This window comes from Marmota marmota, unplaced genomic scaffold (assembly GCF_001458135.2).
Source record: "Marmota marmota marmota unplaced genomic scaffold, marMar, whole genome shotgun sequence".
Classification (NCBI taxonomy): Eukaryota; Metazoa; Chordata; class Mammalia; order Rodentia; family Sciuridae; genus Marmota; species Marmota marmota.
In genome coordinates, this window is record NW_026000139.1 from 3,009,813 (window position 1) to 3,023,151 (window position 13,339).

Sequence of the window (13,339 nt, forward strand, 5' to 3'; positions counted from 1 at the left end):
TCCTCCTGAGGCTTCACAAGGTCCTACTGTGTGCTGAGTTTCCTCCCCTTAAAGGGACACCAGTCCTGCTGGATTAGGACCCACCCTGAGGACTTGCTCCAACTCAGCGGGCCCCATTCTGAGGTCCTGGGTGAGAATTCTGGGGCCAGGCCCCCCGGCCCTTGGCCACCCTCCGAGCGTCTCCTCTGGCCCTCGGCCGTCCAGGGCTTGCTCTCTCTGGCTCTGTCTGTCTCTCTTCGGCCTCCACCCCTCAGCTCCTCCATCTCCCTTCTCCCCACCCTTCTGGTTGGGTGACCTTGGGCAAGTGACTTTGCCTCTCTGGCCTCTGTTTCCCCATCTGACAAACAGAGCTGCAGCCACCACCTCTCAACAGTCGCAGTTGGCAGAGCTAATGACAGGCAGATGCTTTCCCACCATTCCCCTGACCAGCGAGCAGGGGGCACAGGACTCTCCAGACAGGCCCCACCTGGAGGTGGGGAACCTGCCCAGAGTCACACAGCCAGTGGGGGCAGAGTGTCCACCTGGCTGGAGGTTTTTCCCACGTGCTCTGTACTGGGGCAGGAGCCAGCTGGCCATCTGGGCCTGGGGGACATGCAGGGGTGGGGAAGATCCGTCCTGTCTCCTGACAGGTCAGCGTCCAGCACTTTGGAACACAGCTGTGGGGCAGGGGAACCAGACTCAGAGTTTCCATCCCACGTGGGAGGTGGGGAGAGGGACAGCTGCGGCCTGTTTCTATTTATTGAGCATCGCTGTGTCCCAGGCGCGACTTCAGTCTCTACACGCATCACCTCTCAGCTGTGGCGAAACCCCCCACGACCGGTCCTGTTATCTCTGTTTCCAAATGAGGACAGGGAGGCTAAGACACTTGCTCAAGGTCAAGCACTTAAGACCCCGATTTGAAAACCCAAGTTAGCCAGGGTATTGAAGTGCCCACCCATGTCCCCATGCCATTTTGAGCCATGGTCCAGAGGATATCAGGGAGTCCAAGGGAAGGGGCGGACCTGCAAAGGCCAAGTGTGGGCCCAGCTTCAGCCCAATCTTGCTGTGTGACCTACCCGAAACCATCACCCTCTCTGGTCTTCAGTTTTTGCTTCATGTCAAAGCACCTGCCTCCTCAAGTCTGCACCCATTCCCTCCCCTCCGTATTAACCTTGTGCAACACTGCCAACCCAACAGGGGCCAAGGAGGGACCCTTTAAGTTTTCACATCTCTCTCTGGATGCTGAGGACCTCCTGCCATTGGCTGATGCAGCAGACGGTGGGGAGATGGGCTTGGGAGTTGTTTTGGTGGTTTCCTCTTTTTGGGCTTTTTGGTTTAAATTTCTTGCCGTGATTTTATTTGCTGCTGCAGTTCTTTCCCAGGAATTACCTATAATAGGCTCAAAGGTCTTCATAGACCAGAAGGTACCACCGACTCAGTCCTGGCCTGGCCTAGTCCCTGCGGCCTCTGGCCTCCCCTTGCCCCTTTTCTGGCCCAGCTGGTGCTGGGGCTGGGACTCTGCCTCCCACCACCCAGCCCCCACCTGAGGCACTTCCTGCCCTGCTCCCTGGGAGGCCAGACCGCACTCCCTGCACCTCGCTGCACCACGTGGCCACTCAGGCCGTGGGAACGGCAGCCTCCCTCCCTCCCCACCTGGCCAAGCGCTGGGGGGCCCTGAGACCAGCGGTGAAAGAGGGTGACCCCCAAGCCCCCAGGCCTCTGGAGAAGTCGGATCCCCAGATGCCAGTCACGGTCAGATCCCTCTCCAGGAGGTGCACAGGAGGGAGGGGTCCATTGACAGAGAGGCAGATGGACATGCTCTCCTGCCCCTCCACCCACTGCTGCCAGGGCCCAGGGCTCCCCAGGGAGCTGCCTGGTGTATGCCAGGGACCTGAGGCCAGCAGGGGCTGGACACGGCCATCAGAGAGTGTGAGGAGTCTTGGGGATGGGGTGGGGGAGGGGCAGGGGCCAGGTGCCAGCGAGAGATGGAACCCCAGCTGACCCGCAGGGAGGGACCACGTGGTCCCCTGGCCATGTACCCACTGGCACAGCCCCCAATCCAGCGTCCCTGGGCTGAGCCACCCCACAGTCCAGGTCCCCAGGCTTCAGCCCAGCTCTGGGACTCAGAGGCTTCTGGAGTCTGGATGGATCCCAGATGGTCCCAGACCAACCTGGTGTGGTCATCCTGCACTCTGACCCAGAAACCCCAGGACCTGGTGCCCGCTGCTCCACTCGCCAGCTGGGGGACCTAGGTGAAGTCACCTCCCATCTCTGCAATCCTCACAAATAGGTTTCGGGAACACAGCTGTCCCAGTGGCAGTGACCTCGGGAGGAGTGTGAAACTGCATCTCAGCCTATGGGTTAGGAGTGCTGGGATTGATTGGTGATGCCTGCCATGGGTGCCGGGTGGGTGGCAGTAGTGTGTACGAGGTCGATTTGGTGTCTCTGCTCTCACCTTGTCTCTGGGAGTGGAGTCACATTTGAAATTAAAATTGGAATCGCTGTTTCTGAGGACACCAGCCCCTTCCCCCAGGAGACCAGGCTCCTAACTGGCTCCCCCCACTTCTGGCACTTACCCAGAGTGCATTTTATAGTGTGTCAATCCTGGGGTCACAGGGTGGGTCGTGGGTCAGACATTTCTAGCAGCTCACAATCTGGTAGAAGAGATAAGGGTGGAGCCACACAGAGAGAAAATGCTTTCCTCCTCAGAAAAACAAACACCGTCCTTCTGGGTGAAAAGAAGAAATAGATATGAATCCACTGTGGTCAGGTCAGAAGAGGCCTGTGCAGATGGTGGCCTCTGAGGTGTCTCCAAAGGGCAGAGGGAAATCAGGGATGGATAGTGTAGGCGGGCAGTGGAAACCGTGTGGTGGAAGTACCTGGATGGACACGGGCAGGGAACTGTGTGAGGAACAGCCTAAGCAGGTCTCCCTGCATCCTCCCGTCCTACCGAGCACTGCCTCCCAGCCACAGCAGGCAGCATCTGCTCTTTCTTGGCGGGGAGAAGAGATGCAGCCCATCCCTGCCTCCCAGACTAACCCTGGGACCCTTTTTTTTTTTTCTTTTTTCCTCAGCCTCTAATCCATGATAAGAGAAATTGCTTCAGGTAGCCACTCCCAAAACCCTAGCCACAGAAGCCCTGCCCGGGCAGCATTTCCTAGAGCAAGGTGTTGGCCTGCCCTGCCAGATGCCCCTTAGTGACACCTTGATGAATGCCAGCAATGAACCTCCTGGAGCCGGGAAGCTGCAGGGGATTGCTCTCTGGGACTCTGTGAGTCACTTCAAACCTGTGCAGAGGATGTCTAAGGAGGCTGTGTCCCGAGCAAAGCACGTGCTCGTGAGTCACCTGCTCGGAAGAGCCCCACAGAATCCACTCCTGCAAGGAGCGTGCATTGAACATCTACTAGGTGCTTATCTGCTGGTGGGAAGTCAGGTGGTCAAGACAGCTGGGCCCCAGCAGGTGTCATTCAGCCGAGAGGAGTCAGCCACTGGGAGCTGGGGTGGGGGGGAAGCCTTCCATCCCACGGAGGACACAGTACGATTCCTGGTAAAGAGACTGTGCTCCTGCTGGAGGAGCAGCTGAGGTGTCTGGAGTGGAGGGTGGAGAGGTAGGAGATGGGTCACAGGCAGGGACAGGCCAGATGGCACAGGGCCTGGACATGCTCAGCAACTGTTATGCCATGAAAACAAAAATAAGTAAGGTAAGGACAAAGACAGGGACGTCACTCCAATTTGGTGACCTTTGAGCAGAGACCTGGGTCAAGCAATTCCCTGGGGATATCTGAGAAAGAGTGTCCTGGGCACGGAGCCAGCACATGCAAAGGCCCTGGGGTGGGAATGTGCGTGTCATAGTGAGGGACACAGGGACACCAGGGTGGCAGGAGGGAAGCAGTGCCAGGTGCACGCACAGGAAACGGAGTTGGAAGAGGAGACAGGGTCAGGTGATGGGGAGAGGTTTTGAGCCCTGCGGGAGCCACAGGGACCCAGAGCCAGAAGCACCCGGGTCTGATACAGGACTGAGAAGGGCGGCCGCAGCTGCATCCCTGCCCTGGATGAGCCACATCTGGCTTCTGGCCAGAGCAGATTTCAAAAGGGCCGCAGGATTCCTCAGACCTGATGGCTGGGCCCCCCGGAGGCAGGGCAGGGGTGACGGTGGTCCCCCTCTGGAGGCCCGCGGCGGCAAGCGGTGTCCAGACCGGAGGATGTTCTCACTGCCGGGAGGAAACGCACGTCCCACATCAAAAGGGGGCCCTGGGCGGCTCCCACGCTGGGCGTCATGGGAACCCGGCTACCCAGGGTTCTCGCAGGCGGCCTGCAGATTGAGACGGCTGGGGGCCACCTTGGGACTGTCCCCCTCGTTCAGCAGTGGGTACATTTAAAAAAATAAAAATGCCCCGCCGTCACACGCGCTCACAGCCTCTCCTGGGGCCAGACTGGCTTTCGTAAACCAGGGCTTTCTGGGCTTTCAGATATTTTGGGGCTCCAAGGTCTAAAACTTTCTTGGGGCACCCTCTGCCTAGCTCCCAGGCCAAAGGCTCAGCAAGGCCAGGTCATCAGTGGGGCCAGACTTTGCCTGCACCATAGACCCCGGCAGCCATGGGCCTCTCTGATTGAGAGCAGCTACTGCATGGCTGTGGCGGGATCTGCTCAGCTCAAGGGAGTGCTGGGGTGGATTGGTGATGTCTGCCATGGGGGGCGCCCAGGTGGTGGTATGCATGCTAAAGAGTTCTCTGTCCACCATTTGATTGATGGTCCTGGGTTGGAGGGATGTTCTCTTCTCATGAGACTCAAAGCAAGGAAGAAGGGTGGGCAGATCCCGGCCTAGAGGTGTTTGAAGGGCAGAGTCTGGATGAGGAGCACTGGGGACATGCCTGTCTGCTGTCCTATAAAGCATGCAGGAAGTCCTAGAAGGTCCTGGGAGATTGTGACAACCTGAGAAGGGCAGATGGATCCTCAGCCCCACCAGCTTTGAGCCCCAGAGATGCCAGAAGAAGAGCGCCCTCCCCTTGACCCTGTACCAGCCACGAGCTCTGCTCGTGTGGACCCTCAAGACCCAGCCCCTTACAGATGGGAAACCAGGGCACCGCGCCTCGCCCACCTGCACTGACAGGTCCCGGGACACCCAGGGCCTGTCCTCCCACCCCGCCATCCTCAGGGGATGTGTGCAGTGACAACATCACCCCAGGACCTCCTCCATGGCTGGACCCTGATGTCTTTTTCAGGCCCTGAAGGGGTCTGGGGTGAACTACAGCCCACCTGGGTGGCCGAGTGGCCACAAGCTGAGAACTATGTGTGTGGGGGGGGGCCTTCTGTGCTGGGCGTCTGTGTGCCAGCGTGGGGGTGTGGATCAGAGTGTGAGCACCTGTGTGGCAGGAGAGAGCGTGTGTGCGTGTCCCTTGTGTGCTGTGAGTGGGTCCGTCGTCTCCATGGGTGGACAGCAAGTACCTGAGGGCTACAGGTGCTGGTACTTGTGCCAGGGCCGAGTGTCCGTCCACCCAGTTTACCATCTGCTCCCCACAGGTCCCAGGAGACCCAGGGCCTGTCCTTCATGTGTCCCAGAGAGGTGGCCGTGGCAGGGGCTGTCCCAGCAGGCATGAGCTGGCTTCTCTTGTCCAACTGCGTCCCCCCAGTGGTTAGCGTGTCTGCACGTATGGGCCTCTGTGTGTACGAGGGGCAGTGTGTGAGCATGCCCCAGCTTCCTGCCGCTCAGTGTCTTCCCTAAGCATCTGTGTTTATCTGTGTGCAGGGAAGTGGGTCCCTGGTATGTGTGCACGTTAATTTGTCACAAGTTCCCTGGGACAGTGTTTGTGTGTCTCCAAGCATGTGTGTAGTGTGTTCCTTGGGAGGTTTTGTGTGTGCCTCCGTGTGTGTGTGTGTGTGTGTGTGCGTGTGTGTTCCCAGGCATATGTAGGCACAGTGTCTCTGCGGATGTGTGTGTGTGCCTGTTTCTGGACCCACCACATTGGTCCCAAGCCTGCCAAGGGCACCATTTGCTTGAAGAGGCACCCCAGCCAACAACCCGAGCCAACTGTGCCTACTGGGGACAAGTGACCAGGCAGCATTGGCCAGGCTCCTACCTCTGCAGGCCAGCCAAGAGGCTGCTGCTCCTGCTTCAGCTGTCCCTGTCCCCTCCCTTCTTGACCCCACCCCCACCCCAAGGAGAATCCCCAGCCCTCAGACGCTGCTGCTCTTCCCAACATGTCCAGCCTGGGCTCCAAGCCCAGCAGAGCCGGACACCGTTCGCCTGCATCAGCCGGAGCTAAAGCCATGAAGATTCGGGCAGGCGGGTGCCCAGTCCCCCCAGCAGCCCCCCCGTGTGAGCCTCCACTTTACAGAGTTTAAGAGACTTGCTCCAAGCTGACAGAGCAGCCCTTCCTACTATGGCTCCCTCTCTCAGATGGAGAGGAGTCACACCGTGACTTAGGGGAGGAGGCTCAACAGAAAAATCCCTTGGCCAGAGGTGTTGGTAACGATGCAGGTGACAGGATGTGGGTGACAGTGAGGATGTGGGTGACGGTGAGGATGCAGGTGATAGTGAGGATGCTGATAATGCTTTGAAGTCTTTACTGGGTGCTAGGAATTGTGCTCGGCTCTGGACTTGGGGAATTTCATTGAATTCTCACAGCAAACAAAAAAAGGAGGTACCTCATCAACCCCTGCTGCAGATGGGGAAGCAGATTGGGAGAGGCGGAATGATGTGCCCGGGCTCACGGCTGAGCAGGGGCTCAGGAGAAACAGAAGCATCTCTGGTACTTTTTCCCAGGGGCTGCCTTAGTCCCAAGCACTGATGTTGGTGAATTTTGTGGAAGGAATGTTCATCATCAGATGTCTTTGAAAGACCTGGATGGACTATTGCCGACCATGTACCCTTACACGGACTCACCAGCGCCTTCGGGGTGCTCTCAGACTCCTTAAGACTCTCCGAGAGAGGGTCAAGTGTTTCCTAATTTATTTTATCCCTGAGTTCTTTCTCAGGATGTTTTATGGGTAATAGTGTTCCATATATCCACATCAGAGCCTATTTAGTGCCCTAAATCACTGATAGTTGGATTTAGGGCACAGTCACCAGGGGAACGGAGGAGGCCGACTGTGGGGTGCAGAGCCTGAGCTAAGCCTAAGGGAGCAACCCACTAGAGTCGCAGCCGTCCTGTCCACACCACACCCCAAAATAGGATGCCACGGTAGGAATGGTGTCGTGCACCAAGAGATCAGGGTGTGCCCAGGGATCAGAAACCCAAGACAAACGAGATCCTCTAATGGGGTCAAGGGGCTGGTGTCCAGCTGCCGCCTCTTTTCTTATTCCCGCAGTGTCCCCGCGCTCCCGGTGAAGAACTTGAATGGTACCGGACCGGTCCATCCGGCCCTGGCAGGTGGGTTGCAGGCCAGAAGGGGACCAGAAGGATGCAGTTGGCATCCTTGGCTGCTGGTGGGCGGATCCAGGAAAACGCCCACTAGTATTGGGTGCCCTAGGCTCCGACTAGGGGTGGGGCTCAGTGGGTGGGGTCAGGGGCGGGGCAATCGATGGGGGCGTGGCCCTGAAGGAGCATCTGTCCATTAGTGAGGAAGGCCATACGTGAGTGTGGGCGTGGCCAGGGAGACGCCCTACCCCTGATGTCTCGCCCCGCCCCCAGGGATGACAGGGATCCTGCTGTGTGCGGCGGGGCTGCCAGTGTGCCTGACGCGGGCTCCCAAGCCCATCCTGCACCCGCCGCCGGTCAGCAAGAGCGATGTCAAGCCCGTGCCCGGCGTGCCCGGAGTGTGCCGCAAGACCAAGAAGAAGCACCTTAAGAAGAGTATGCCTTCCGCAATCCTGCCAACCCTGGCCTCTAGTTTGTTAAGACTTGTCACCTCCCCTGTCTCCCCTGTCCCTGACCACCCCATCCTTCGGGAACTCCCATTATAGCTAGCCCCCAGCAAACCTCGCACCTCTGGGCAGCCCTCCATCCCTAACCCCGTCCCCAGTCAAGCCCCGGGCAGAGATGAGACTCTGGATGCCCTCAAGCCCCGCCTCTTGTGTCCCCTGCAGGTAAGAACCCCGAGGATGTGGTTCGAAGGTACATGCAGAAGGTGAAAAACCCACCTGATGAGGTGAGTCCCTGGGGAGGGGACGGGCCTCACACCCCGCTGCAGACTTCTCTGGGTTTTAGGTAATAGGGGTCCCTTCCCGTAGCAGGCTCTTGCCACTTGGTTTCTGTGAGGTCTCTTGATGACCAGAAGCGCTTGAGGTTAATAGAATCGCATCTGTCAATCTTTTGAAGATTGACATGAAAATTTCACGTCACATTTCCCCCAAAATGTTTTTAAAGTTTTGTTTTTGAGAGTTAAGCCATTAGTACATCTGGAGGGGGTGGAGGGCGAGGGAGACGTCTCCTCTGGGACATGAGGGTGTCCTCTCTTCCTCTGCCAAATGGCTGCTGCCTATGGTGGCCGAAGGTCCTGCCCCTCCCCTCCCCAGAGCTCATTCCCTTCCTGCCCCCCAGGATTGCACCATCTGCATGGAACGGCTTGTCACCGCGTCGGGCTACGAGGGTGTGCTGCGGCACAGGGGCGTGCGGCCGGAGCTCGTGGGCCGCCTGGGCCGCTGCGGCCACATGTACCACCTGCTGTGCCTCGTGGCCATGTACTCCAACGGCAACAAGGTGAGCTGCGCAGGCAGGAGGGGAGCCGGCAGGGGCGGGCGCCTGGGCACTCACACCTCCCGCCCCCACCCAGGATGGCAGCCTGCAGTGCCCCACCTGCAAAGCCATCTATGGGGAGAAGACAGGGACCCAGCCACCTGGGAAGATGGAGTTCCACCTCATCCCCCACTCGCTGCCCGGCTTTGCCGACACCCAGACCATCCGAATCGTCTACGACATTCCCACGGGCATTCAGGTGAGGCTACCGGCCCCTCAGGCCCCCACCTCAACCAACGCCTTCCCCACCGGAGTCCTCCACCTGCTGTGGCTTAAGTCCCTGCCGCCCCTCCCCATAGGGCCCTGAGCACCCCAATCCGGGGAAGAAGTTCACCGCCAGAGGATTCCCGCGCCACTGCTATCTGCCCAACAACGAGAAGGGCCGGAAGGTGGGTACCCACAGGGGCACAGGGACTGGACACAGGCAGGGGCCCCAGCTACTGTCAGCCTGGGCCTGGAGTCCCGATATCCCCAACCTTGCACCCCAGTGATATTGACCACAACCACCTCCTTCATACACCTCATCCTCTTTACCAGCCTGCTGAGGTCTAGGTTGGACCCCATTTTACAGATAAAGAAATGAAGCTTCAGAGAAGGCAAGTAATTTGCCCATCACACAGCAAAGCAATCCAAGCCCTCCACCGCCACACTATATATTGATCTTTTTTCTTTTCTTTCTTTTTTTTTTTCTTAGTACCAGGGGTTGAGCTCAGGGGCACTCGACCACTGCGCCACATCCCCAGACCTTTTTTGTATTTTATTTAGAGACAGGGTCTCACTGAGCTGCTTAGTGTCTTGCCATTGGTGAGGCTGGCTTTGAACTTGCAATCCCCCTGCCTCAGCCTCCCAAGAAGCTGAGCTTACTTACAGGTGTGCACCATCCACTGCACCCAGCTTGCTTTCTTTTTCAAGAGAAGCCAGACATTGAGATTTTCCGTGTAGAATCTCCAGGCTTCTGAATGTTTGCCACTAATCCACAAAGCAGCTATTTAATACAGCATGGGGTCTAAACCAAGGACAGCCACCAGCCACCCGTTTGAGACCCTTACTTTACAGCAGACAGGGGGAAGGGAGGCAGGATGGGGCTGGGGGTGGGAGGCACTGCCGCTGGGTAGGAGTGGGGACTGCCTGTGACCTCAACCTGCCCCCGCCTCCCAGGTGCTGAGACTGCTCATCACCGCCTGGGAGAGGAGGCTCATCTTCACCATCGGCACGTCCAACACCACGGGCGAGTCAGACACCGTGGTGTGGAACGAGATCCATCACAAGACAGAGTTCGGCTCCAACCTCACCGGCCACGGCTACCCAGACGCCAGCTACCTAGACAATGTGCTGGCCGAGCTCACCGCGCAGGGGGTGTCCGAGGCTGCTGCCAAGGCCTGAGGCCCAGCCTGCCCACCCTCCCTCCTGCTTTGCCCTGGCGGCTCACGCCTAGCTCAGCCAGGTGTGCCCTGGTGGCCCATGCTCGGGGCTGGGGCAGTAGCCCGCTGGTGGAGCCCGACTTGGCTAGTGGCAACTGGGATGATGGGAAGAGGACAGGCCACGGGGCTCCCACCATAGCTCGCAGAACAGGCTGCAGAAAGAGTACCGGCAACCGCAGCGACCTCCCTACCAAAAAGACAGCGACCCTCCCCTCACGCCAACACACGTGTCCTGTTGAACACATGCACGCACACCCACGTGCCTGCACTTGCCCCCAAACTGGGGGAGAAGAGACAGAAAGATCCCATGATACCCCGTGTGTGTCCCACGTCTGTCCCTGTGGCTTCTGTACCGCTTGTCTGCACAGAGGACCCATGGCAGGCATGAAGGGGCCTGCTGGGGCTCCCAGGAGGACACGGGAGTCCACCCCTGGGCCTCACCCACCCTGTATCATCACCGTCTCTGCCCCCCACGGGCTGCGCACTGAGTCCCGGGGAGGAAGGCCCNAGCCTCCAATCTCCCAGAGGGCACCTGATTCTGGAAGCTGGGGTTGGAGCCCGCAGGCAAGGACAATATACAGAAGGACAGTGAGGTTACAGGGATTAGCTGATGTGAAAACAGGAAGAGCTGAGCCCATGGGGGCGACAAGGCCACAGGGGCATTGGGATTCCAGGTATAGCTGTATCCAGCAGCTCGGGGCAAGGCTGGCTTCCTAGGTGTGGGTAGAGGCTAGTCCAATGAAGAAGGCTCCAGGCTCAGAAAAGTCAAGTTCCTTCTCCTGTCCCATTCAACCTGAAGACTCCATTCATTCTGCACAAGGCTGACCCCTGCCAAAGACCTGCCTGTCTGGACTCAGGGCACACTGGCCTAGAAAGGTCTCGGAGAGTTTCCAGGAAGCAGCGCTGAAGAGGCTCAGGACAGCCACGGGGAGGCTCCTGGGCCAGGGTGCGCTGAGGAGGCCCCAGGGTTCCTTGCTCCTCCTTCCAGACTGGCCCTGAGTGTCTCAGGGCGCCGGGGGGCCGGGGGCCACCTTCCCCTGCCCCTGGAACTCCTGGTGGGCGCGATCCAGGTCTTCCAGCACCTCCAGCAGGCGGGCCGCCGCTGCCCTCTGCCGAGCCAGGACCTCGGGGCAGGTCCCTGGGAGGGAGACGAGAGGACCGCAGGGGACTGGCTGGCTGAGGGTGGCCACAGCGCCTGGTCCCATGGCTCTCTCATGCTGCAGACTTGCTTTGTGCCCCTAAGTCCCCAGATGTGACAGTGGATGGGAAACGGGGAGGGGGAACACAGGCGTCCACTGGGGAAGCCATGGGCACGTGTCTGTGAGGGAGAACAGGACCGCCTCATCCTTACCGAGGGTGGCACTAGGATCCCTGCCCGTGTCCTCCTCCAGGTCTGGGTCCAGACTGGAATCCTCTAGGAATTTCATCCTGGAGGTTGACAGGGACAAAGACAAGACTCAGGTAGAACGATCCTAAATCCAGACCTAAGGCTCGTCTGCGATTCCCAGTCCTGCTCCCTGTTGGTCGCGGAAGTTCTAGGTGCCCACCTCCGATCACCATCGTCACAGCAAACATTCATGTGTGCCAGACACGGATCTCTCGGAGACACAGAGAGATGAAGTCACTTGCCTCAGGTCACACAGCATAACAATAATTGTTGGCAGGACTTGAAAGCTGTGTGTCCAGGGCCTGCAGAGAGCTTTTCCTGGCTTGGCTCGTTTGATCCTTAGGACAATACTGAGAGGGAGCCACCACTATCCACCCCACTTTCCCCATAAAGAAACTGAACAGCGGAGAAGTTAAGTAACTCGCTCCCTATCCAGAGGCCAGGAAAGGAGCCCAGGAGTTGTGTCCCGCCATCAGAACCCACTCACAACCAGCCAAGACAAACCTCTGTCACTAAATAAAGAGAAAGTGAAGACCCACATTCATTTTATGTGACCCTGCCGTGTCTCTAGAGCGTCAGGTAGAACGACCCCAAGATCCCTCCGCCCCGACCCTGCAGACACCGGGTCCCCCCCGACCCGCAAGCTGAGTCAGTTTGCGTGGAAACAGTGACCGCACCAACACCGACCCATCACACGGACGGCCACCGTGACCATCCACCCAGCCGATGGCAGCAGCAGCCCTGGGTACCCACCGGAGCTGGTCCCGCCCCAGAAGCAGCTGCCGATACACCATCTGGGTCTCAGCATCGGGATCCAGAGGGTCGCTCCAGTCCCCCAGGGTGATGGCTGAGTGTGTGCGACTGCAACCCACAGCTGAAGGGGACACGCCGCGTCAGTCGATCCCCCTCCCCCTCCCCCCTCTCCGGCCCGGCGTCTCCAAGCCAGGGCCCCTCAATCGCACCCCTCTCTGGAGTCCCACCCCATCTGCTCTGGTCAAGCCCTGGGCTCCCCCAGGAACCTCCTCCCTGGGCTCCCTGCCTCCACTCTCATCAGCCCCAGGCCTGCTCCCTGGACTCCAAAGCCTCGCTATTCTTCTTTTTCTCCTTCCACAATCCGGGACCCAGGGCGCAGACACCCCACCCTGCCTCACCCGGGGCCTTTGCTCAGGCTGTTCCTCTGCCCGTTCTCACCCACCCTGTCTGCACGCCACTCAGGCCTCAGCTAGCGCCACCTCTTCCCGGAAGCCCTCCTGGATCCCCCTACCCCCTTCCCGGGGCTGGATCAGGGGAGGGGCATTCTCTGGAGTCCCCAAAGCCCCGTGTAGATGCTTGTAAAGTTGCACTGACATTGTCTGGCTGGGGGTGGAGACGAAGCTCGGGGGTAGAGGGTTTGCTGACCATGCCGCAGACCCCAAGGTCGGTCCCCAGCTCCCTGGAGAGCCAGCACAGGTCTGCGGCTCTGGGTGGCCCGTAGAGTGAGTACTTAAAAATAGCACCTCGCACTAAGGAGCACTGCGGGCCTAGCAGTGTGCTAGCCACTCTGTTCCAGTTAATTGTCTGCCCTATTAACTTACTCCTCACAGGAACCCTGAGCTTGGTACTACTGTCCACCCCATCTCACAGTTGAGACTGGGGCCTAGAGAGGTTAAGTAACTTGCTTAAGGTTGCACAGCCCTCCCAGACGGAAGTGGGATTCCCGCCAATGGACAGGTGGGAAGGGCAGAACCCGCAGTCTCCCCTGCCCCTCACCTGGGCGCTCAGCCTGCAGGCAACAGGTCCAGCGCCCGCCGCGGAAGGCACCAGGGTGGCAGGCGGCCAGCTTGTCCTGGTTGGGGGCGCTGGCTTTGCGCAGGGCCGACAGCCATTGGTTGAGCTCG

General features: G+C 59.1%; 2 protein-coding genes across 2 annotated transcripts in view; one reads left to right on the forward strand and one right to left on the reverse strand.

The window, feature by feature from the left end:
• The window catches only part of Dtx1 (deltex E3 ubiquitin ligase 1), a 30,144-nt gene extending 19,756 nt beyond the window's left edge, over nucleotides 1-10,388 (forward strand). The window contains exons 4-10 of the mRNA XM_048785669.1: nucleotides 7,288-7,349; nucleotides 7,611-7,772; nucleotides 8,006-8,067; nucleotides 8,460-8,618; nucleotides 8,692-8,853; nucleotides 8,954-9,043; nucleotides 9,813-10,388. Coding sequence (XP_048641626.1) covers nucleotides 7,288-7,349; nucleotides 7,611-7,772; nucleotides 8,006-8,067; nucleotides 8,460-8,618; nucleotides 8,692-8,853; nucleotides 8,954-9,043; nucleotides 9,813-10,037 — 922 coding nt within the window. The 3' untranslated portion in view covers nucleotides 10,038-10,388. The remainder of the gene's footprint in view (nucleotides 1-7,287; nucleotides 7,350-7,610; nucleotides 7,773-8,005; nucleotides 8,068-8,459; nucleotides 8,619-8,691; nucleotides 8,854-8,953; nucleotides 9,044-9,812) is intronic.
• A 195-nt stretch (nucleotides 10,389-10,583) lies between these two features.
• Rasal1 (RAS protein activator like 1) overlaps nucleotides 10,584-13,339 on the reverse strand; it is a 19,379-nt gene continuing 16,623 nt past the window's right edge. Inside the window, exons 16-19 of the mRNA XM_048785670.1 lie at nucleotides 13,212-13,335; nucleotides 12,216-12,336; nucleotides 11,427-11,503; nucleotides 10,584-11,213 (exon numbers count right to left, since the gene is read on the reverse strand). Of these exons, the coding sequence (XP_048641627.1) occupies nucleotides 11,080-11,213; nucleotides 11,427-11,503; nucleotides 12,216-12,336; nucleotides 13,212-13,335 (456 nt within the window). The 3' untranslated portion in view covers nucleotides 10,584-11,079. The remainder of the gene's footprint in view (nucleotides 11,214-11,426; nucleotides 11,504-12,215; nucleotides 12,337-13,211; nucleotides 13,336-13,339) is intronic.